The following is a 25,027-nucleotide window of genomic DNA, read 5'->3' as shown; positions in this document are numbered from 1 at the left end:
CTGGTTGTGTAAATATTCCACTGACATACTGAAATAATCTGAGCACTACACTAGTAGCGCTTTACCAAAGCAGAAAAAAAAGTACCTGAATTATTCCTGCCTGGCGAGTTGAGGAGGAGATTGCTGTCTCGAGGTCATATGTTACTAGGGCTTTCCCCCACATTGCTTCATGTTCATATGTTCGTAGTCTATAAGAAAAGAGTTTTTAAATGCTTTTGAGTTCTACATACATGTAACTTCTTTCATAACAGAATTACTATAGCATTATCTATAAAAAAGCAATTTACCTAGTAAGGGGTTGTAATATTTTCCCTCCACCACAACCGTAAAGACTATCTGGCTCTCCTATACTTCTGTAGATTTCTAAGAGCAGATCCTAAAAACATGGAAACAACAAAAATTGGAGGAGAAAACTATCAGTTTATGAATTCAGCAAATTTGAAATTATATCATTTCCATCATGTAACTCCCAACTCTACATGTTATGTTATAAAAGTAAAATATAATGATATTTAAATATATACTAAAGATACTGATCAGCAACACAACAAACTGATCCCAGACAACAGAGTGACTGTGGACTACCAGAGAAGAATTGCTCATGATTTAGTGAATTAGATAAGAAATAAATCCCAACCTAACAGGCTTCTAACACATGCAAAAATAATCATAAAAACAAAAGCAAACAATCCTGTCAACAGCTAAAACTGTACATGGGAAAATGAAGTCCTACAAAGTCTGACTCTTGAAAACTGAATTTGGTAAAAATACAAGCTGTAAAGGTTTTCTCTGAGAGAAAATTCAAAGTTGCACTATGTTATAATTGGTAAAATGTGATATGGATAAAGAATTGGTTTGATGACTCAAAACTTTGTTATAAAATTTACTCAGGAAAGAATTGATTCTGCTTAAAATAATCTCAGCAAAATAAAAATGAAAATAGCAAACAAAACAGAAAGAAAAAAAGGAAAAAGAAAACAAAAATCAAAAAAAGAAAACAGAAAATTAGAAACTGCACTGCAGAGAAAATTGATCAAGAATTTAAGTATCTTAATGGTATTTGCTCCAGGAAATACTTTCTAAACACAAATTGATATTGGCATAATTCTATTATGCTAATCAAACTGTTTCTATTCATAAACATGAAATAATCAAGCCCTCAGTGTTGGAACATTCAGTTCAGAAGCCTAGCACAGTGCCTGAAGCACAGGAGATACTCCAAAAACTCAGAAAAGAGGCTAAGACTATAAAGAAGCAAAAAAAGGAAAGAGAAAAATCAGGAGAATGGTATCAAAAAGGTAGATAGAACATATTTCAAGTAAGGCATGGTTGATGGTGTTAAGTGTTGATGAAACATTAAGGAAGAAGTTGAATGAAAGGTGACCACTAGGACTTAGTAACATGAAGTTTATGAGTGACATTAGCAAGTGCTATTCAGTGGAGAGAGTAAAAGGAAGGAAATGGAGACAGGAAATACAGACAACTCTTTCACAAGGTTTGGCTGTGATGGAAAGGGAGAAAAAAAAGATGTCACCTTTAAGAGAACATAGGGAAAAGGGAAATGATTTTGTGTCCATTTGAAGGAGAATGTTTTTATTAAGAGTTTGAAAATTTGAATATGTTGAGAAGGAGCACGGCACAATAAAAAAAAATGTTCCCGAGAAAGAGTTGATGAAAAACAAAGCACAGAAGGAGAAACTTTCTCTGCTTTAACAAGAGGAAGATTACAATGGCAGCAGATGCAGGGAGATTTCTATGTTTGACAGTGGGATATGGTGGGACTTCCTATAATGTCCCCTATTTTGTCCAAGAAGCAGGAGGAGAGACAAACAAAAGACAGAGAAGAGAACATCAGAGGTTTAAGCAAACTGAAGAAGATGAAACTCATTTTAGAGGAATTAGGTGACCAAAGAAATTCAGTAAGAATGGGTCAATTTAAGAGTAAACATTAAAAAATGTACAGAAGAAGCAATCTGCCCTGAGATGTGACATACAATAAACAAGTAAACAAATAAAAATATAATTATAAATGTTAAGTGCTACAAAGAAAATGAACAGAGTACTGTAACAGAAAATACATGGTATAAGTTCGCCCTATGAGACAGGTGGTTTTACTTCCATCTTTCAGATAAAGGAACTCAAGGTTGGAAAGGTTAAGTAATTTGTGCAAGATTACACAACTAAGTGGTTGAGTCAGGGTTAGAACTCAAGTCTGTCTACTCCAAGGCCTAAGCCTCAAACCATGAATTTATGTATATGACAGTCCAAAAAGGTAACTTCAGTTTGAAAATCAAATGACAAATCAAATCTATATAGTCTTTATAACAAAATAATAGTCCAAAGTATAAAACAAATATTATCACTTATAATAAGGTAATATTTACCTGTAAACTTATTCCAGTTTCTTCCTTACTTTTTTCACTCAAACTGGAAATAGTTGTACTCTGGCTTCCTTCTTCAAACGTAAGACTTCTGTTTGTCACAAGAGCACCTCTTTTAACGGGAATATACTATTTTGAAGCTTGCTAATACATATACCATACACTTTGACAGAAAAAACTAACAAAGATTACAAATAAAATATAATGAACCATTTATACTTAAAAACAATACCAGTTAGGCCTAGAATAGAAAAGGAATTTGTTAGTATTAATTCTCTGAATGAGAATTACATTTTAATCACAGTCTCGTTTATGGGAAGGCTATATGCCAAAATATGCTTATTTACAGAGCTTAAAAATAGAGCAGAAGCCCCTGAGTTCAATTCCTAAATGTTCTGTCAGTGGTTTTACCTGAAGTTTAACCTCATTAATAAACACAGGCACACAAATTAAGACCACACTTGAGACACCACTTAACACTTGATAATTTGGCAAAAATTAAGAAGTCTGATAATATTAAGTGTTAAAAAGGAAGTGGATCAGTAACACCCAAGGTAATAAAACTAATAAGTGATAGTCAGAATTAGAACTCAGATTTCTCTACTCCAAGGCCTCAGCTTTACGTATGCATATGATACTCAGTCCTACAACTAATTTCAATTCTAAAACCATGCCAGCTATACAGTGTTTATGACAATAATAATCCAATGTATAAAATAAATACTATCATAAGTGATATTATCTCTATTATTTACCTATACTTATTTCAGTTTCTTCTTTACTTTCTTTACTCAAACTAGAAATAGTGGTAGTTTGAATCCCTTCTTCAAATGTAAAGCTTCCTACTGAGCCACTTCTTCATGAACTACATTTCTGAGTTGGTATAACCACTTTAAAAACCAATTTGGCACTATCTTATAAGACTGAAAATTTGTATACCCTGCAACCCAATAATTCTACACCTATCATTAACAGGGGAATGGTTAAATGAATTGTGGCATATTCTCCCACTGGTATATTATGTGGCAGTGACAAATTAATGAACCACAGCAACACACAACATAGACAAATCTTACCAAAAAACTGAGGGAAAAAAACAAGTTGTAGGAAAGTACACATATAACTTCTTAGGAAGCTCAAAAATAAGGAAACTAAACTATATTTATGGGTTCCTACTCACATGAAAACAGTATCATCCAAACAAATGATCAACACAAAACACGAGATAACATTTACTTCTTGGAGGAGCACAGAGGGATGGGATAGAGGAGACCCATTGACAAAATGGCACTGACAACATTCTATTTTGCTATAATATAACCTTTATATGTAAATATTACATATATTTTCCTTACTGGTAAGTTATGCAGAAAAAAGTTTTTAGAGGAGAAACTTGGAAAGTAGGAACAACAGTATTAGAGTCTATGATTTTGAGTCTAGAGCTATAATTCATCTAGGCAAAAAATAAGAGTTGCCAGGACTTCTGTCAGGCATTGCCTTAGGTATTAGGAATACTAAAATGCCTGAGGTGTGAACTACGACCGGTTGTCTAAATCCTGTTTGAAGGAGTTTTGACTTCTTTCTAAAAAAAATTATGGATACTAACTTTGAAGGCTCATACTTTCTCAGGAGCAAGTTAACAAATAAAACTCTGTATGTATTCCTGAATACCTAGTATAAGGCATTTTGCTATTAACTAACTTGAATAGAAAAACCTAAGAGAGTAATTCATTTTTCTGACCTGACAGTGTTTGTAAACTGTTGATCTGTATTTTGCTTTTATACTTTTCCTGATCACTTTAGATTTATAAAAGTCTCAGTTCACCTGAGTCACTGAAGAAAATTAGCATTCCCTACCCTCTCTATACACCTTATGTCTGTTTGCCCTCCCCTTCCCATCAGGCATCTGAAAAAAAAAATCAAAATCAGACTGTCAAAGCAAACAGCAAGCCCCATTTGTCAAGCACTTTTCCCCTGAAGTTAACCAAAATAAAATCCAGGTACTCCTGCTTGTTAAACAAGCAATTTTGCAAAAATGTGCCACATTCTATATGATCACCTATCCTCAAATTAAAAGAGCTTTTACTTATACTCAAGTAAGAGCTCAGTTATTCACTCCTGATTAGTAAAAAATATTATTCTATGGAACCAAGATACCGAGGCACATTCAGATTAAAACTACTCCTCCTAAGTATGCAGGACTTATGCCAAATTTTTAAGATCAAGAGTAGGCAAAAATCAATTTCTTACTCATTTCATACTTAAAGGACAACGTATCAATACTTGTCTTTGTACAAAGTCTAAGTGATCACAAACATATCACTTATACATTATACAAATGAGCTACATATTGTAGATTTTTAATTGTTTTCAATTGAAAAGTAGAAATTATAACAAACCAGAGAGTTAAGAAATATTTGAACTGGGCTCTGAATTCCGGTTCCCGGTTTTCCACAGTCCAAAAACCATACTGCTTCTAGCTTAATGACAATCCAAAGTAGAAATTATAAGTAGCAAGCATAAGAAATGCATCAATGTAACACCTCTTTGCTAATTTTGTAATATGAGTGATTTTGTCATGGAAAAGTGAGGATAACTATAAAAATAAACACTAAGCTATTTGAAATAACAAAGATTTGAGGAGGGCAGTTGGGACAATAAACTGTGTATTTTTTACTCTTCGACTTTCCTGGCTGTTTTTTGCTTTTCCCTATTATCTAGGATACTTGTTAGACTTTTATGAGAGTTCTAACTCAGAGGAAAAGCAAATTAAAGTAGTAGAAATACAAGGTAGATAAAATAATGAAAGTGATTTAATCACAGAAAGCAATCAGTTACATTACTTCTAGTCAATAAGTAAAATGGATCTTCAATAAACTGAGGGAATAGTGGTAAACAATTTAATTGAAATTAGGGAATCAACCATTTGAAAAATAATTATTGATCACTTATATTAAGTTCTCAATGCTAGTTACTATGGGGAATACAGAGGAAAATAAGGATGATCTCTGTCCCCCAGGAGCTTGCTATGTGTATAATTTTTATAATTCTTAAGAAATAAACATCTCTATTTCAGAGAATTGCTTATTTCTTTAAAAATTTTTTATTATCATTTCTCTTTAAAAGGTAGACAACGTCTATCTAAAATATCTTTTAAATGGGAGTGACAGTAAAACAAATGTTTAATATATATCTTTAATGAAACAATGTCAACACCAATTTTACAAACAATAACTTCCAAATTCCATTACCTTTTCTCTTGATCGTCCATGTTCTTCTTATCTGCATAGATTTCTACATAGAGCAATGCTGTAAAATGAGCAGCACAAGACTGAGCTACCTTGGCAACCTCTAGATAATTCAATTCCAGCCAGAAAGCATCATCAAAAACTGTTCCTGAAGAAGGTCTAAAGAAAAAAATTTAAATATCTAGTCATGTCCATTTCTTTAACTTAAATGTCAAAAGAAAAGAATGTTGATATAGAATCCAATGGTAGCAAGTGCTAGTGCTAGTTAAAAAGAAAATTACATTTAAATAACCAAAAACAACATACCCCCAATATATAACTGTGAACATCTAAGATAACATAGCTGAAGAGCTCCATCACTCTTTTTGGATCACACACCTCTTAGAAATTCTGATGAAAGCTATGGACCATCATCTCATACAAATTTGGGGTTCATATACGCCCTCCACTGAGGGATCCATCAACCACAGGCTAAGAATAGGCTATACAGAATAACTAATAACACATACACGAGTGTTTTTAAATGGCCAATTCAATGAAAATATTGTTTCTTCTAAGACACATTTACATGTCTTTCCTATTGCAGTTAATTTTCTTCTTAGTTGCCTAAGTTGAGGTTATTTAAAAAAAATCTCCCACCGTGATAACAGTAGGCCATAACTGGAAAGAACCATGATATTATCTTTTTCAAAACAAACATTATAGAGATGTGACATGGTAGTGGTTAAGAGCATTGGTATTAGCGTAGGATACTCTAGCTAGGTTCAAATCCAGCTGGTTCACCTACTACAAGCTGTATGAATTTTGGCAAGTTAACTTCTTAAGGCTCAATTTCTTTATTTGTAAAACGCAGAAACAATATATACCTCAGAGAATAGTTGTAATGAGTAAACAATGCTTACAAAGCTGGTGAATAAAGTGCCTATCACATAGCCAAGACTTAATTGTAGCTGTTCTGAGAAACGTGAACCTGAACTCAGGTCCTTACCCTTTATTCTATGTCCCAGTCATATTCTCTCAAGGAATCTTCTTCAAGGTCGTATTCGGAATAAAAACTTAATGTTGAGAAACGTTATCTTCTCCAAGGCCAACTAATGTCAATACCACTCTAACTCAATGGTAAATAAAAAATGAATGATTCAGAGGTGAAACTGCCTCCCAACACTGAGAAAAGACATGTTTCCAGCTATAGTTAAAGCTTCTTATGGGCTTTCTCACAAGAGGATTCAATACAAAACAATATGGTGAATCAGTAACTTTCTAACCAGAAACACAAACCCTGAAAGGCCTAACACTTCTTTTTCTAAGAGTGGGATGGAAAGGAATGAGGGGGATATAGAGGAGTTAATTTTTAAGATGTAAATGGATTTAGGTTAAATAATTTTTCAGTTTTCCCCTACCATTCCCTCCCATTTTTATCAACCACTGCCACTACCACCAAACAAACTAATGAGACATCAATGACTACCTATTCAAGTTATAGACCTACTACATTATTTCTTCAAAGTTCTGGTCAACTCTGGAGCAGTACAGATCAGTCAGACCATCCTCTCTAGCAATTCCTGCACTCACTGTTAAAAATCTCAAGAGAAATAATAGGAACAAAAATACTATATTATAAAGCAATCGAGAAAATAAACACTGCTATAGCACAGCATCACTATACAGAACCACAGATTTTGAAGACCATGGTACACAGTAAAGAAACTTATGTTTCATAATAAAGATACATGCAGGAGCTTTTTACATAACTCTAGCTACTTCTGAGACAAAGTGTAAAGAGAAATGTTAAAAGAGGAGTAATGCAACTAAAAGTAACCTGGAAAATCACTTACTCCTTTCCTTCACTGTAAATGAAATAAACTAAAGCCCCCAACGACTGAATGATTTAGCAAAGATAACACTGTTACTATTACAGTTGGGGCTCAGAGTTCCTACAGTATTCAATATCTTGTAAGTTATTTTGTAATAACCCATAATAGAAAATAATCTGAAAAAAAATACATATATATAACTGAATCACTTTGCTGAACACCTGAAACTAACACAATATTATAAATCAACTATACTTCAATTAAAAAAAAAAGAATTCAGAGTTCCTGACATTGATTTCACCAAAGTGCCACCCTAAATATGGATTATTACAAGGAGATATAAGCATCACACATATTAAATACAGCAACTTGCAGTAGCATTACCTCAAAGAATCATGTTAAAATTCAGCCAGCCAAAACAAGTTACATTTCTAAATCCCCAACTCAAGAACCAATAGTTACATTACCTCTCTTGTCTCCTCATGTAGTCCACAACAGCAAGCATTGTTCTTTGTGATTTTTTATCCAAATGGCATCGGAAAAAGTGCTCTGACTCTGACAAACAAAGATATATATGTCCTCTCAGTCCCAGGCAGACTTGCTTAAGCACTTTCTCCCTTTTGCTTGTGTATCTGTCTTCCCCTACACTATAAGGTTCTGGCACAAAATTGGTTTTCAAATAAATGGAATTTAATGGCATTTTTTTTTCTTTTAAAAGAAACTACTGAGCTTTAAAAAACTGAGAATTTAATAGTAATTTACATTTTATTTCTTAAGAGGACTAATTCATTGATTCAAAAACTATTTACCTAGGATTTTTCAATGTACTAAGAGCTCAATATACAACCGTATAACAAAGACTATTTGTGACCACACAGAACTCACCAACTAGCCTAAGAAACTTTTTTTTTTATTGGAGTATAACTGCTTTGCAATGTTGTGTTAGTTTCTGCTGTACAACAAAGGGAATCAGCTATATGTATACGTATATCCCCTCCCTCTTGGACCTCCTGCAGAAACTCCCCCAACCCACCCATCTAGGTCATCACAGAGTACCAAGCTGAGCTCCCTGTGCTATACAGTAGGTTCCCACTAGCTATCTATTTTACACATGGTGGTGTATATATGTCAATCCTAATCTCCCAATTCATCCCACCCTCCCCCCTTCCCCATCTGTGTCCATTCTCTACGTCTGTGTCTCTATTCCTGCCCTACAAATAGGTCCATTTGTACCATTTTGCTAGATTCCACATATATGCATTAATACACAGTATCTGTTTTTCTCTTTCTGACTTACTTCACTCTATATGACAGACTCTAGGTCCATCCACATATCTACAAATGACCCAATTTGTTTCCTTTTTATGGCTGAGTAATATCCCATTGTATATATGTACCACATCTTTATCCACTCATCTGTCGATGGACATTCATGCTGCTTCCATGTCCTGGCTATTATAAATAGTGTTGCAATGAACATTGGGGTACATGTGTCTTTTTGAATTATAGTTTTCTCAAGGTATATGCCCAGTAGTGGGATTGCTGGGTCATATGTTAGTTCTATTTTTAGTTTTTTAAGGAACCTCCATATTGTTCTCCACAGTGGCTGTATCAATTTACATTCCTACCAACAAGGCAAGAGGGTTCCCTTTTCTCCACACCCTCTTCAAGATTTACTGTTTGTAGATTTTGTGATGATGGCCATTCTGACCAATGTGAGGTGATATACCTCATTGTAGTGTTGATTTGCATTTCTCTAATAATTAGTGATGCTGAGCATCTTTTCACGTACCTCTTGACCATCTGTATGTCTTCTTTGGAGAAATGTTTATTTAGGTTTTCTGCCCATTTTTTGATTGGGTTGTTTACTGTTTTGATATTGAGCTGCCTGAGCTGCTTGTATATTTCGGAGGTTAATCCTTTGTCAGTTGCTTCATTTGCAAATATTTTCTCCCATTCTCAGTGTTGTCTTTTTCACTTGTTTATGGTTTCCTTTCCTGTGCAAAACTTTTAACTTTAGTTCCCATTTGTTTATATTTTCATTACTCTAGGAGGTGGGTCAAAAGAGATATTGCTGTGATTTATGTCAAAGAGTGTTTTTCCTATGTTTTCCTCTAAGACTTTTATAGTGTCTAGTCTTACGTTTAGGTCTTTAACCCATTTTGAGTTTATTTTTGTGTATAGTGTCAGGGAGTATTCTAATTTCATTCTTTTACATGTAGCTGTACAGTTTTCTAAGCATCACTTATTGAAGAGACTGTCTTTTCTCCATTGTATATTCTTGCCTCCTCTGTCATAGATTAGGTGACCATAGGTGCGTGGGTTTATCTCTGGGCTTTCTACCCTGTACCATTGATCTATATTTCTGTTTTTGTGCCAGTACCATACTGTCTTGATTACTGTAGCTTTGTAGTATAGTCTGAAGCCAGGGAGCATGATTCCTCCAGCTCTGTCTTTCTTACTCAAGAGTGCTTTGGCTAGGGACTTCCCTGGTGGTCCAATGGTAAAGAATCCACCTTCCAATGCAGGGGATGTGGGTTCGATCCCTGGTTAGGGAACTGGGATCCCACATGCAGCAGGGCAACTAAGCCCCATGCCACAAACTACAGAGCTCACGTGCTCTGGAGCCTGTGCGTCACAACTACAGAGCCCACGTGCCCTGGAGCCCGAGTGCCTCAACAAGAGAGAGAGAGAAAAAAAAAAACAAGATTGCTTTGGTTATTCATGGTCTTTTGTGTTTCCATACAAATCAATTGCAAAACTTTTTGTTCTAATTCTGTGGAAAATGCCATTGGTAATTTGATAGGGATTGCATTGAACCTACAGATTGCTTTGGGTAGTATAATCATTTTCATAATATTGATTCTTCCAATCCAAGAGCATGGTATATGTCTTCATCTGTTTGTGTCATCTTTGATTTCTTTCATCAGTGTTTTATTGTTTTCTGAGTACAGATCTTTTGCCTCCTTAGGTAGGTTTATTCCTAAGTATTTTATTCTTTTTGTTGCAATGGTAAAAGGGATTGTTGTCTTCATTTCTCTTTCTGAACTTTTGTTGTTAGTGTATATGAATTCAAGAGATTTCTGTGTATTAACTTTATATCCTGCAACTTAACCAAATTCATTGATTAGCTCTAGTAGTTTTCTGATAGCATCTTCAGGATTTTCTATGCATAGTATCATGTCATTTGCAAACAGTGACAGTTTTACTTATTCTTTTAAAATTTGTGTTCCTGTTATTTCTTTTTCTTCTCTGATTGCCGTGGCTAAGACTTCCAATATTATGTGGAATATCACAGGTGAGAGTGGACATACTTGCCTTGTTCCTGACCTCAGAGGAAATGCTTTCAGTTTTTCACCATTGAGCTTGATGTTTGCTGTGGGTTTGTCATATGTGCCCTTTATTATGTTGAGGTAGGTTCCCTCTCTGCCAACTTTCTAGAGTTTTAATCAAAAATGGGTATTGAATTTTGTCAAATTCTTTTTCTGCATCTATTGAGATGATCATATGATTTTTATTCTTTAATTTGTTAATATGGTGTATCACACTGATTGATTTGTGTATATTGAAGAAACCTTGCATCCCTGGGGGAAATCCCACTTGATCATGGGGTATAATACTTTAAATGTGCTATTGGATTCTGTTTGCTAGTATTTTGTTCAGGATTTCTGCGTCTATGTTCATCAGTGATATTGGCCTTTAATTTTCTTTTCATGTGATATCTTTGTCTGCTTTTGGTATCAGGGTGATGGTGGCCTTGTAGAATGAGTTTGGGAGTGTTCCTCCCTCTGCAATTTTTTGGAAGATTTTGAGAAGTACAAGTGTTAGCTTCCTCTAAATGTTTGATAGAATTCACCTGTGAAGCCATCTGGTCTTGGACTTTTGTTTGTTGGAAGGTTTTAATTAGTTTCAATTTCATTACTTGTGATTGGTCTGTTTATATTTTCTATTTCTTCCTGGTTCAGTCTTGGAAGCTCATACCTTCCTAAGAATTTGTCCATTTCTCCCAGGTTGTCCATTTTATTGGCATACAGTTGCTTGTAGTAGTCACTTATGATCCTTTGTATATCTACATTGTCACTTGTAATTTCTCCTTTTTCATTTCTCATTTTATTAATTTGAATCCTCTCCCTTTTTTTCTTGATGGATCTAGCTAAAGGTTTATCAATTTTGTTTATCTTCTCAAAGAACCAACTTCTGGTTTTATTGATTTTTGCTACTGTTTTCTTCGTTTCTATGTCATTTATTTCTGCTCTTATCTTTCTTTCCTTCTTTCCTTTCTTACCTTCTTTCTTTCTTTTGGCTGGGCAGGCTCTTCATTGCAGCATGTGTGCTTAGTTGCCATATGTGGGATCTTAGTTCCCCAACCAGGGACTGAACCTGGGCCCCCCACATTGGGAGCACGGAGTCTTAAGCACTGGATGACCAGGGAAGTCCCATCTGCTCTGATCTTTATGATTTCTTTCTGTCTATGAACTTTGGGTTTTTTTGGTTCTTCTTTCTCTAGTTGCTTTAGATATAAGGTTACATTGTTTGAGATTTTTCTTGTTTCTTGAGGTGAGATTGAATTGCTATAAACTTCCCTCTTAGAATTGCTTTTGCTGCATCCCATAGGTTTTGGGTTGTCATGTTTTTGTTGTCATTTGTTTCTATGTGTTTTTTGATTTCCTCTTTGATTTCTTCAGTGTTCTCTTGGTTATTTAGTGGCGAACTGTTTAGCCTCCATGTGTTTGTGTTTTTTACAGTTTTTTTTCCTATAATTGATTTCTAATCTCAGCGTTGTGGTCGGAAAAGATGCTTGATATGATTTCAATTTTCTTAAATTTACTGAGGCTTGATTTGTGACCCAAGATGTGATCTATCCTGGAGAATGTTCGTGTGCACTTGAGAAGACACTGTAATCTGCTGTTTTCAGATGGAGTGTCCTATAAATATCAATTAAACCTATCTGGTCTATTGTGTCATTTAAAGCTTGTGTTTCTTTCTTTATTTTCTGTCCGGATGATCTGTCCATTGGGGTAAGTGGGGTATTAAAGTCCCCCACTATTTCTGTGTTACTGTCGATTTCCCCTTTTAAGACTGTTAGCATTTGCCTTATGTATTGAGGTGCTCCTATGTTGGGTGCATAACTATTTATAATTGTTATATTCTCTTCTTGGATTGATCCCTTGATCATTATGTAGTGACCTTCCTTGCCTCTTGTAACAGTCTTTATTTTAAAGATTTTAGACTTTTTAAATCTGATATGAGTATTGCTACTCCAGCTTTCTTTTGATTTCCATTTGCATGGAATATCTTTTTCCATCCCCTCACTTTCAGTCTGTATGTGTCCCTAGGTCTGAAGTGGGTCTCTGGTAGACAGCATATATATGGGTCTTGTTTTTTATCCATTCAGCCAGTCTGTGTCTTTTCGTTGGAGCATTTAATCCATTTACATTCAAAGTAATTATCAATATGTATGTTCCTATTACCATTTTCTTAATTGTTTTGGGTTTGTTTATGTGGGTCTTTTTCTTCTCCTGTGTTTCCCACTTAGAAAAGTTCCTTTAGCATTTATTGTAAAGCTGGTTTGGTGGTGCTGAATTCTCTTAGCTTTTGCTTGTCTGTAAAGCTTTGGATTTCTCCATCAAATCTGAATGAGATCCTTGCTGGGTAGAGTAATCCTGGTTGTAGGTTTTTCCCTTTCATCACTTTAAATATCTTGCCACTCCCTTCTGCCCTGCAGAGTTTCTGATGAAAAATCAGCTGATAACCTTATGAGGATTCCCTTGTATGTTGTTTGTTGCTTTTCTCCTGTTGCTTTTAATATTTTTTCTTTGAATTTAGTTTTTGTTAGGTTGATTAATACGTGTCTCGATGTGTTCCTCCTGGGGTTTATCCTGTATGGGACTCTCTGTGCTTCCTGGACTTAGATGGTTATTTCCTTTCCCATGTTAGGGTTTTCCACTATAATCTCTTCAAATATTTTCTCAGACCCTTTCTCTTTCTGTTCCTCTTCTGGGACCGTATAATGTGCATGCTGGTGCATTTAATGTTGTCCCAGAGGTCTCTGAGACTGTCCTCATTTCTTTTCACTCATTTCTTTATTCTGCTCCTCGGCAGTTATTTCCACCATTCTATCTTCCAACTCACTTATTCGTTCTTCTACTTAAGTTATTCTGCTACTGATTCTTTCTAGTGTATTTTTCATTTCAGTTATCATGTTGTTCATCACTGTTTGTTTGTCCTTTAGTTCTTCGAGGTCCTTGTTAAACATTTCTTGTATTTTCTCGATCTGTGCCTCCATTCTATTTCCTAGAGTTTGGATCATGTTTACTATCATTACTCTGAATTCTTTTTCAGATAGGTTGCCTATTTCCTCTTCATTTATTTGGTCTTGTAGGTTTTTACCTTGCTTCTTTGTACCATATTTTTTTGTCATCTCATTTTTTTTGATGGATGGGGCTGTGTTCCTCTCTTGCTGGTTGTTTGGCTTGAGGTGTCTAGCACTGGAGTTTGCAGGCAGTTGGGTGGAGCTGGGTTTTGGTGCTGATATGAGGACCTCTGGGAGAGCTCACACTGATTAATATTCCCTGGGGTCTGAGGTTCTCTGTTAGTCCAGTGGTTTGGACTCGGCACTTCCACCACAGCAGCTCAGGCCCAACCCCCAGCCTGGGAACCAAGACCCTGCAAGCCGCGTGGTGTGGCAAAAAAAAAAAAGGCAACAAACAAAAAGGAGAACAATAACAAAGAATAAAAAATGAAATAAAATTAGAAAAATAAAAAATATATTAGAAAAAACAAAAATAAAAACGAAACAGCAACAACAAAGCAAAACAAAACCACAACAGCTAAAAAAAAAAAGAGCCAGTAAAGGCCTTGGTGGGGGTGGGCAGCTCAGGCCCAGTTCCCTCACGGCTGTAAGACAGCCTAAGAGACACTTAACACAGTGTGATGTGTGCTATAATAGGGAAAGCTTAGAATACCGTAGTGGCATACAGAAAAGAACTCTGAATAAGAATAGTTTCACAGAAAAAAACGATATCTGAAAGAAGAGTAATGGTCCATCTGGAGAAGAAGAAAGGATAGTGTTCCTGGCAAATAGTGATAAGATGGCTGAAACAAGAAAGATCATGGAGAATTTACTGAAAGATTTCATTGTGTTAAACCACAGAGCTGAAAAGCAGTAAGGATGCTGTGGACAGAGAGAAATAGATGGACTAATGTTATTTATAACACAGAACTCACAGGATTTGGTAATCAGATGAGATGTGAGAAATGTTTCTGGCTTGGACAACTGCATGCCATTCATTGAAGAGGTACACATTAAAAGAAGTAGGCTGGGGAAGGAGGTGAAGATAATAATTTTACCTTCGGACAGTTGAATTTGAGATGCACGTGGCACATTCAAGTGAAGTTAGTGAGACTTACAGACATCAGAAAAGAAACCATTTAATTTGATAGGAATCTATATTTACTTTCCTTTTCAATAATAGATTTGACATGTGAAGTTTAAATTTTCATTTAAGGCAATAAAAATATTGGTACTCTACACAGACATAAAATAAAACTGGCTGATTTTGCCTTTGAGAGGCTGTGGCATAAATATGTATGTACAAATGATAAACATAAATAAAAAGTCTTAGCTATGTTCATGATAACAGATTATCAGGTTATCATAAGCAGCAATTATATCAAACTTGGCATGTTATAAAATTGTTTTTACTATTACTTCAAATTACATAATATTAAAGTTTAAATGCTTACTGGTAACTGTGAATCACTTATATCTGTATTTCTCAAATTAAGAATAGGAGATATAGGCTGGATAGTTTGCCAAGTCTCTATGAGAATTTTTATTTTAGGATTTTCATTTCAATGGCCTAAAGAAAATTCATATAAGCATATTTTGAATTATTTACATGACCAACTTATAATCTAGTAGGACCACAGAATGGGCATCCATGTTTATGTTTAACAATTATATTATTTCCAACAGAAGATTTGTAACTGCTGTTAGCCAATAAAAAGGAACATACATAAATAATAAAACAGAGCAAAGTAAAGTTTAAATGGCAACACGGTCATGTCATATAAAGGCTGTGTTAGTGAAAGTAAAAGGAAGTAATTGGGAGAATTGAGTAATCACAACCTATGTCAAAGCGACTGGAACCATAGTCAAGGTTGGGAAGAATAATTTAGTTGTGGCAAAATATCACATTAACTCAATACTATTCTTATAATTATGCTGGTCTTGAAGTACAGTAAGTGAATTTGTACCTAGCTTTATGTTTGTACGTAAAATACATTAGTATTATGTATCAATATTAAAGACAGTAAGTTAACATTACAAATCTGTAAATATTTTCCTTTTTTCAAATTTAGGTTTGAAAATCTGACCCACGATGAAAAAATCTGGCCTTCAACTATGTATATATGTATTATGTGTACCCAATTCCTCATTGAATTTTTCCTGCAATAAGCTCTTAGCATGGGAAATACTTCTTATATAGCATGGAAGGAAAGTAGGTTATAAAAGTAAGTAAAGCATAATCCAATTTTTGTTTAAAAAAACTGATGTATATATACCAAATGTTAATTGTAGTTATCCTAGATGACAGAATTATGGGTGATTTAATTTGTTGAATTTATGCCAATTTTTCTGTATTTCCCACAATAAATATGATTTTTTAATTAAAAAAAAAAGGTTGCTTTTAAAAAATGAGTTGGCCATAGCTCTAATATAAAATTCCATCATATCTCCAGCACAGTACCTATAATATGTGGTTGCATTTATTTGTCTGCTGTTTCAATTACTAGAATGTAGGGTTATGTCTTGCTCACATCCTTACTGCCAGTGCCAAGCACGGTGCTTGACACAGACTGAATGCTCAATTACTTGCTCCATTAATAGTAGTCAATGTTTACTGAAGGGATACTATGCATCAAGTATTATCTTAGTTGTTTTACATACATTATCTCATTGAAAACTTGCTACAACTTTTATCTCCATTATACAGATAAGAGAATAGATGTTTAGAGGTTATGGAATTAAGCCTACAAGGGCCTTGATGGGATTCAAACAAGCTATCTTTCCCTAGAACTGAGACATTAACAGTATAAATTTGAGAAATTTAACAGAATACCTGAATCCAAATTTGCAGGAGTTGTGGATCGGCTTGTTTCTGAGCAGTGTCTGAAACAGTTAGTGAAAAATCCCTGAATGTGTGTAGAAAGCAGATTTCTCCATGATTCAGTTATATCTTGGATTAAAATGTCATGAATCAAGTATGGAAGCACAGTCTGACAAAAGTCAGTTTTCACCTAGAATATACAAATACATCCAGTCAATAGTTTTCAGTAAAAATATTTTACTTAAAATTTTCATTCCCTGTTACTGACATATTAACCTTTTTAAAAAAATGACAGATGAATCTGTCATGAACTCCATGTACTACTAAAAAACATACAAAAAACATGTGTAGCAGGTAGTGTTTAAAAAAAAAATCAAACTAACTTAAAATATCTAAATCAAACCTATACATTACACTGCAATTGTTCATTTTCAGTCTAGGCCACTTGCATATAATAAAATAGGACATTGTTGACAAATGAAATTATTATGTCACTACTGTAAAAAAAATTTCACAGTTTAAAAGTGTTACTAATAACAGAAGCAGTTTTCTAATTTGATAAAAGGGAAAATGGGGATCAAACTTTAAGAGAAAAGCTGAAAATTTGATTTTTGAACATTTTCTACATTCAGTGAAGAGCTACAACAGTCATGTTAAAATGTTTACTTTTTAATAAACCCCAATTTCTGGGCATACAATTAGGGTACTTATTTGTGGTATACTCCAAAGTATAAAAAACTACTTTAATATATGTGGTACATTAAAACAGTACTCAACTTTATTTTTGCCAAGACATCATCTTCATGTATTCATCATATACCACACACATGAAACAGATTATTGATTATCAATTGTACACTTTTTCCCTTTCAAACTAAAGACAAATCAAAAAGCCAGTTTTGGAAATACAGAAGTTAAGTAACTAAGAATTAGGGTGTGTTTGTATGTGTGTGTGTGTGTGTGTTTGTGTGTGTGTGTGTGTGTGTGTGTGTGTATGAATGTATATTTGGAACATTTTATCTTCTGGCCCAAAGTCAGAACGTTATAAAAATCTTAGGGGCTTCCCTGGTGGCACAGTGGTTAAGAGTCCGCCTGCCAATGCAGGGGACACGGGTTCGAGCCCTGGTCCGGGAGGATCCCACATGCCGCGGAGCAACTAACCCTGTGTGCCACAACTACTGAGCCTTTGCTCTGGAGCCCACGAGCCACAGCTGCTGAAGCCCACGCGCCTGGAGCCCGTGCTCCACAAAGGGAGAGTCCACCACAATGAGAAGCCCGTGCGCCGCGACCAAGAGTGGCCCCTGCTCGCCACAGCTGGGGAGGGCCCGTGCGCAGCAACGAAGACCCAACGCAGCCAAAAATAAATTTATTTTAAAAAAAAAGTGTTTAAAAAATCTTAGGTTTATTCACTAATGAGAAATGAGTTGTGTGTGTATCCAGGGTATCACTCAAATTTTTTTTTTTTTCAGAAGATGTATTTATTATATCAAACACATGTTCGGGTGCTTAACTCTATGCCAGTATGCCAGACAGAGGCAGGATCAGCATGCAGTGCAGAAGGTTTACTAGGGAGTGCTCTTGGGATCAATGTCTGTAGAAGGAAGGGAAGGAAGAAGCAGGACTGGAGTGAGGGAAAAGTTGGGGTGTGGTGCAGCAGCAACAAAGGTCTCCACCAACGCTGTGGGGAGCTCAGAAGCTGAGGTGGACCTTCAGAGCCGTCTTGAGTTGTGGTAATGGTACAGAGCTTTTATACTCTAAGGTCAACCAGTCATTGAATGCAGGTTGCCCTGGGAAGAGGGTATGATTTGGGGTGAAGCAACTCCCTATTATCAAGGCAATTCTGAAGGGTGTTCTCAGCTGGTAGCACTTGCAGCAGCTGAGGGAATAAGTCCTCTGAACTGCTACGAACGCAGTGTAGTACTGCAGAGAGCGTGATGATTTATTCACTGTTAACATTTTTTTTTGTAGAAACAAAGACTGCTTTACAAACTGCTTTCAATAGGGTACTTTACCGAAATATTCACTTCTTTTATCAGTTATTTTTAATTGGTAGATGTTTAACTAGTCAGGTATTTTGTTTTCATATTTCTGTTGAATCATGCTTGACAGTATTATAAATTCGGTTAGCTTTTAAAGTCTTAGAGCATCATCACATTGTGCTGTTTTAGATGATACATTGATAAAAGCGTATAAACTTTTTGTTTGACCTTGGCAGGTACCATTACTCGCTAATGAAATAAATGGTAGTGTACCCCCCAAAATAAAAAAGCAAAGCTAACTGCAACCACACCTCTTTTCTCACTCAAGAAAGCATGTCACAGAATTCACGCAGAAAAAGCTTTCGACAAAATGCAACACCCATTTAGGATAAAAACTCTCCAGAATTTGAGCACAGAGGGAACCTGCCTCAACATAATAAAGGGCATATACGACAAACCCACAGCAAACATCTTGCTCAATGGTGAAAAACTGAAAGCATTTCCTTTAAGATCAGGAACAAGACAAGGATGTCCACTCTCACCACTCTTATTCAACACAGTATTGGAAGTTCTAGCCACGGCAATCAGAGAGGAAAACGAAATAAAAGGAATCCAAATTGGAAAAGAAGAAGTAAAACTGTCACTGTTTGCAGATGACATGATACTACTATACATAGAAAACCCTAAAGATGCTATCAGAAAACTACTAGAGCTAATCAATGAATTTGGTAAAGTTGCAGGATACAAAATTAATACACAGAAATCTCTTGCATTCCTATACACTAACAATGAAAGATCAGAAAGAAAAATCAAGGAAACAATCCCATTTACCATCACATCAAAAAGAACAAAACACCTAGGAATAAACCTACCTAAGGAGGCAAAAGACCTGTACTCAGAAAACTATAAGACACTGATGAAAGAAATCAAATATGACACAAACAGATGGAGAGATATACCATGCTCTTGGATTGGAAGAATCAATATTGTCAAAATGACTATACTACCAAAAGCAATCTACAGATTCAGTGCAATCCCTATCCAATTACCAACAGCATTTTTCACAGAATTAGAACAAAGAATTTTACGATTTGTATGGAAACACAAAAGACCACAAAGAACCAAAGCAATCTTGAGAATGAAAAACAGAGCTGGAGAAATCAGGCTCCCTGACTTCAGATGAAACTACAAAGCTACAGTAATCAAAATAGCATGGTACTGGCACAAAAACAGAAATATAGATCACTGGAACAGGATAGAAAGTCCAGATATAAACCCACACACCTATGGTCACCTAATCTATGACAAGGGAGGCAAGGATATACAGTGGAGAAAAGACAGTCTCTTCAATAAGTGGTGCTGGGAAAACTGGACAGCTACATGTAAAAGAATGAAATTAAAACACTCTCTAACATCATACACAAAAATAAACTCAAAATGGATTAAAGACCTAAATGTAAGGCCAGATACTATAAAACTCTTAGAGGAAAACACAGGCAGAACACTCTCTGACAAATCACAGCAAGATCTTTTTTGATCCACCTCCTAGAGCAATGAAAATAAAAACAAAAATAAACAAATGGGACCTAATTAAACTTTTAGCTTTTGCACAGCAAAGGAAACCATAAACAAATGAAAACACAACCCACAGAATGGGAGAAAATATTTGCAAACGAAGCAACAGACAAGGGATTATGCTCCAAAATATACAAAGAGGCCATACAGCTCAATATCAAAAAAACAAACAACTCAATCAAAAAAATGAGCAGAATATCAAAATAGACATTTCTCCAAAGAAGACATACAGATGGCCAAAAAGCATATGAAAAGATGCTGAACATCACTAATTATTAGAAAAATGCAAATTAAAACTACAATGAGGTATCACCTCAGCCAGTCAGAATGGCCATCATCAAAAAATGTACAAACAGTAAGTGCTGGAGAGGATGTGGAGAAAAGGGAACCCTCCTACACTACTGGTGGGAATGTAAATTGGTAAAACCACTATGGAGAACAGTATGGAGATTCCTTAAAAAACTAAAAATAGAGCTACCATATGATTCGGCAATCCCACTCCTGGGCATATATCCAGAGAAAACCATAATCCGAAACAATTCATGCACCCCAATGTTCACTGCAGCATTATTTACAATAGCCAGGACATGGAAGTAACCTAAATTTCCATCAACAGAGGAATGGATAAAAAAGATGTGGTACATATATACAATGGAATATTACTCAGCCATAAAAAAGAACGAAATAATGCCATTTGTAGCAACATGGATGGACCTAGAGATTGTCATATTGAGTGAAGTAAGTCAGAGAAAGACAAATATCATATATCACTTATATGTGGAATCTAATAATATGGTACAAATGGTTTTATTTACAAAACAGAAATAGAGTCACAGATGTAGAAAACAAACTTATGGTTACCAGGGGGGACAGTGAGGGGGGCATAAATTGGGAGACTGGGATTGACATACACACACTATTATATATAAAATAGATAACTAGTAAGGGCCTACTGTATAACACAGGGAAATCTTCTTAATACTTTGTAATGACCTATATGGGAAAAGAATCTAAAACAGAGAGGATATATGTATATATGTAACTGATTCACTTTGCTCTACAGCAGAAACTAACACAGCATCCAATATGTAGCTACCCCACAGCTGAAACCTACTGCATAAAGTTGTGGCTAAATAAAGACGCCCTGTTGGATGGATTCACAACAGCTGAGTATAGGTGACGTTGCATGAAGATGATCTGCAGTACAAAGCACTCTTTTTATATACAGGCCATGAACATTCACACAAAAGTGAAATGGAATGAGACCATCAAAGAAAATTATTATGAGAAAGCTCAAATGAAAAAAACAAAGTTAGAAAGGGAATAAGTCAGACTAATTAATCTTCTTACCTCACACATTGGCTTTAATAACTGAAGAACTTCACTTTTTGTGCCTCCACTATTCAAAATAGCACAAGTCAGTGTCTTTAACCAAATGTCATGATTTTCAGTTTGAGGAATCCACAGGCTTGTATTATCCAAGTCTTCTAAAGGGCTTTCTTTGTCAAATCTAGGTACTTCTAAAAACTAGAAAAAAGTGATGAGAAAACATAAATAAGGTACAGAAATACATTTTACCTTTCCTATGCCAAACAAATACCTAGGCATAAACAAATCTGTTTCCAAATAAAACTAAATATGCTTAAAACTAAATCTTGAGGCATCAGTTACCTTTTAAAATTAAAATACATTTATGTTTATGAGAGGCAGAGTCATCTGGTAAAAAATTACTGATCTAAACAGCAGGAAACTTAACTTCTACTCTCAGCTCACTAGTGGTATGTTAAACAAATCACAGACTCTCTGCCTCATCTGTCTCATGTATGAATCCAGTCCAAATCTACCATACAGAGTTGATTTTGGAATGAAATGAAATTTTAAAATGTTAAAACTACAGTGTTTTACAGGTTATACTATTAGTTTTATTAATAGCTTATATTGTCAATAATTTCACTGAGACCAAAATTATATTACGATACATTAAAAGTATCATTTCAATGATAGGTGTAAGCGCTGAAGTTAAAAGGTGAAAACTTAACAGCATATTTCTCAGTTGCTTTATGAAAAGAAAATATTAAACAAAATAAAGGAGAAGTAAGAGTTCTTAAGTATCTTTCACAGAGTACTTTCAGTGGAACCTTGTTATGATATCAACATGGAAAAGGGAGAAATCTATAGGCCATCTTAAATTTCACTAGAGGGTTGTGATACTTTAACTTGCTATGGAAATAAACACTTGCTTGTTGATCACAATATCTATAAATGGCTTTCATGGGATCAAAGTAAGGGTTTTCTACTCCTAAGGAAAAAAAGCCTGTCATTAAGAACTCCTCCTACTAGGGAATATGGGGACATGTGTATGCATTTGGCTGATTTGCTTTGCTGTACAACAGAAACTAACACAGTATTGTGAAGCAATTATACTCCAATAAAGATCTATTAAAAAAATAAATAAAAAATAAAAAAGAACTCCTCCTATCCCCCAAAATCAACCATCATTTCTTTAGGCTACCTATCTCAGCTTTTCCACACTGCCATAACTAAAAATACAAACCCCTTGGATTCAAAAAGTACAGCTAGAATTATTTCCAAGAAAGGTTAAATGTTAGTGTAATTAAGCAATATGATATTCATATCCCACAGCAAATAGAACTGTTCTAGATATAGTGGATATTCAATAAACATTCATTATTTGAGACCTTTTTTCTTGATGTTCGAAAAGGCTGTAGATAGATCAGCATGGGATCATTTGTCATCTTATAAATCTCCCAGAAACTATGTCCAGTTTTTGTGGCTAAAATGCTTTTCAAACAGGTAACAGCTGCTGATCGCACTTTGACACTGAAAAACACATATAATTCAAATGCCACAAAGTATATCAACTATTAATCTTGATGAATGTTAAGCAGCTCCCAATGAAAAAATTAAAATCTAAAATTTTAAATTTATATTAGGAAATGTTTACATTTATTAGGAAATTTCACATCTATAAAATTCTATAACATCAAAGCAAAAATTATCAAAGGATTTTTAATATTCCTTGAGTAAACACGAGTTACTCATCACTGTAACAGCAATTCCCTTCATTCAATATAATAAAGTTTATATTATGACTACTAAAAATTAAAAATTCATAAAAACAAATACTTGAGAATAACATTGACTAATAAGAATGAGTAATAAGAATGACAGAAAACTAATTCACCCAAGAAAAAAATATTTTGATACCATTTTCTCTAAAAGGTACAAATAATTTGGGGTAACACAGGATGGAATTTCCCTACAAATGATAAAATTATTGTCTAGAACAATTTTAAACAAACAGTAAGTATGTACTTATTCTGACCAGAAGCTAGTTGAAATCATTAGGTAAGGCATCTAAAACCTCTAATAAAAAATTAAACGTCCTTCTCTTTTGCAAAGAATTAGGTAAAGGAGGGCTGCAATACAAGAGTACTGAAAATATGACAGCTGACAAAAAATGTCATAAAGCCTGATACTATAAATGATGACGAGCTGTCAAGTAAAGGCTTAATTCTATGTCTCAATTTAAGACATAGAAGCATAAACCCTAAACTTGGATTCATCTCTCATTCCTCTTTCTTTCCCTCACTCCTCCACATCCAATTCATCAGCACGTCCTGCTGCCTCTATGTTAAAAACATACCCTAGTTCCATCCGTGTTCCATCTCATCTCCATTACCGCCACCCTTATCCAAGTCACCATGATTTCTCCTCTGGACTACTGCAATAGTTTCATAATCAGCTTTCTGTTTCCATTTTTGCTCTATCACAAGCCATTTGCCATATCTGTCAGAGTAAAAATTTAAGTTGCATCATGGCACTACTCTGGTTAAAACTCCATGGCTTCCTTATATGTTTCAAATAAAATCCAAATTTTTTAATCGGAATTAGTCCTTTCTAATTTCATTTCATACCATCTTCCTCCACACCAGGCTTTTTCTGATCCTCAAACACATGAAGCTTATTTCCATTCTAGCTATTCCCTGTCTGCAATATTTTATCCCTAATCAACTTCTAGCTGATTCCTGATCACTTAGATCAGCTAGATGACACTTCCTCAGAGAAGCCTTCCATGATTCTGGGAATTCCTTGGTCAACATTCCCTTTGTATACCTGAGGCCCCTCAAACATGTAATGATTTTTTTCCTCTTACAAAAAAGGCATGAAAAACAAATTGTACCTATCCCTGTGGTTCTCAAGTTTAAGTCACACTAATATTTCTGTGCACCTTCTTCAGAAAAACCAATTGCAAACTACTGTGTAACAAATGAAACACTTAATGCTTGCAAATTTTCTGTGGAAAATCTCTTCAAAAGCTGTGCTAGATATAATTTGAAATACATTTTTAAAAATGAGATAGATTAATAAATGGATAGAAGGATGGCTAAATGTGATACAGCAAGGATAATAATAGTAGGATCTAGGAAGAATCTAGGTGGTGAGTATATGGGTATTTACTGTAAAATTCTTTCAATTTTGCTGTATGCTTGAAAATTTTTATAATAAAAAGTTGGGAAGGAAATCACACCAGCCTTTTTACTGTAACAACAACAACAAAAGAGTGAAATATACATGTCCATTAAATCAACAATGAAAACAGAGCAGGTAGACATTATTGCCAATCATTTATTCCCCAAGAGAAGCGGGGGGTATTATAGGGAAACGGATGCAAAATACCCATTTACTTAGAAAGATGCCCAATTGTGGGCAAAAATCCTTTGAACCCAGTCTCCAAAAATGGTGGTGATAAGGTGCTCAAATATATCAAAATAAATACATCTGGCCCTTGAACAACGAGGATTTGAACTGTACAGGTCCACTTATACATGGATTTTTTTCAACAGTAAATACTACAGTACTACACAATCTGCAGTTGGTTGACTCCTCGGATGC

The 25,027-nt window shown here is 34.9% G+C and overlaps 1 protein-coding gene across 2 annotated transcripts in view; it reads right to left on the bottom strand.

Moving 5' to 3' along the window:
- The window catches only part of ATM (ATM serine/threonine kinase), a 141,486-nt gene that overhangs the window by 40,797 nt on the left and 75,662 nt on the right, over positions 1-25,027 (bottom strand). Inside the window, exons 35-42 of one of the 2 annotated variants that reach the window (XM_059930391.1) lie at positions 22,810-22,951; positions 21,461-21,637; positions 16,569-16,746; positions 7,911-7,998; positions 5,633-5,788; positions 2,385-2,472; positions 288-376; positions 86-188 (exon numbers count right to left, since the gene is read on the bottom strand). In XM_059930391.1, coding sequence (XP_059786374.1) covers positions 86-188; positions 288-376; positions 2,385-2,472; positions 5,633-5,788; positions 7,911-7,998; positions 16,569-16,746; positions 21,461-21,637; positions 22,810-22,951 — 1,021 coding nt within the window. Of the gene's footprint in view, positions 1-85; positions 189-287; positions 377-2,384; positions 2,473-5,632; positions 5,789-7,910; positions 7,999-16,568; positions 16,747-21,460; positions 21,638-22,809; positions 22,952-23,790; positions 23,921-25,027 lie in introns of those variants that run through there. The other variant, XM_059930388.1, reaches the window with a different exon arrangement.

This window comes from Balaenoptera ricei, chromosome 8, assembly GCF_028023285.1.
Source record: "Balaenoptera ricei isolate mBalRic1 chromosome 8, mBalRic1.hap2, whole genome shotgun sequence".
Classification (NCBI taxonomy): Eukaryota; Metazoa; Chordata; class Mammalia; order Artiodactyla; family Balaenopteridae; genus Balaenoptera; species Balaenoptera ricei.
Note: the sequence above shows the minus strand (reverse complement) of the source record. Positions and strands in the feature narration are given on the sequence as shown.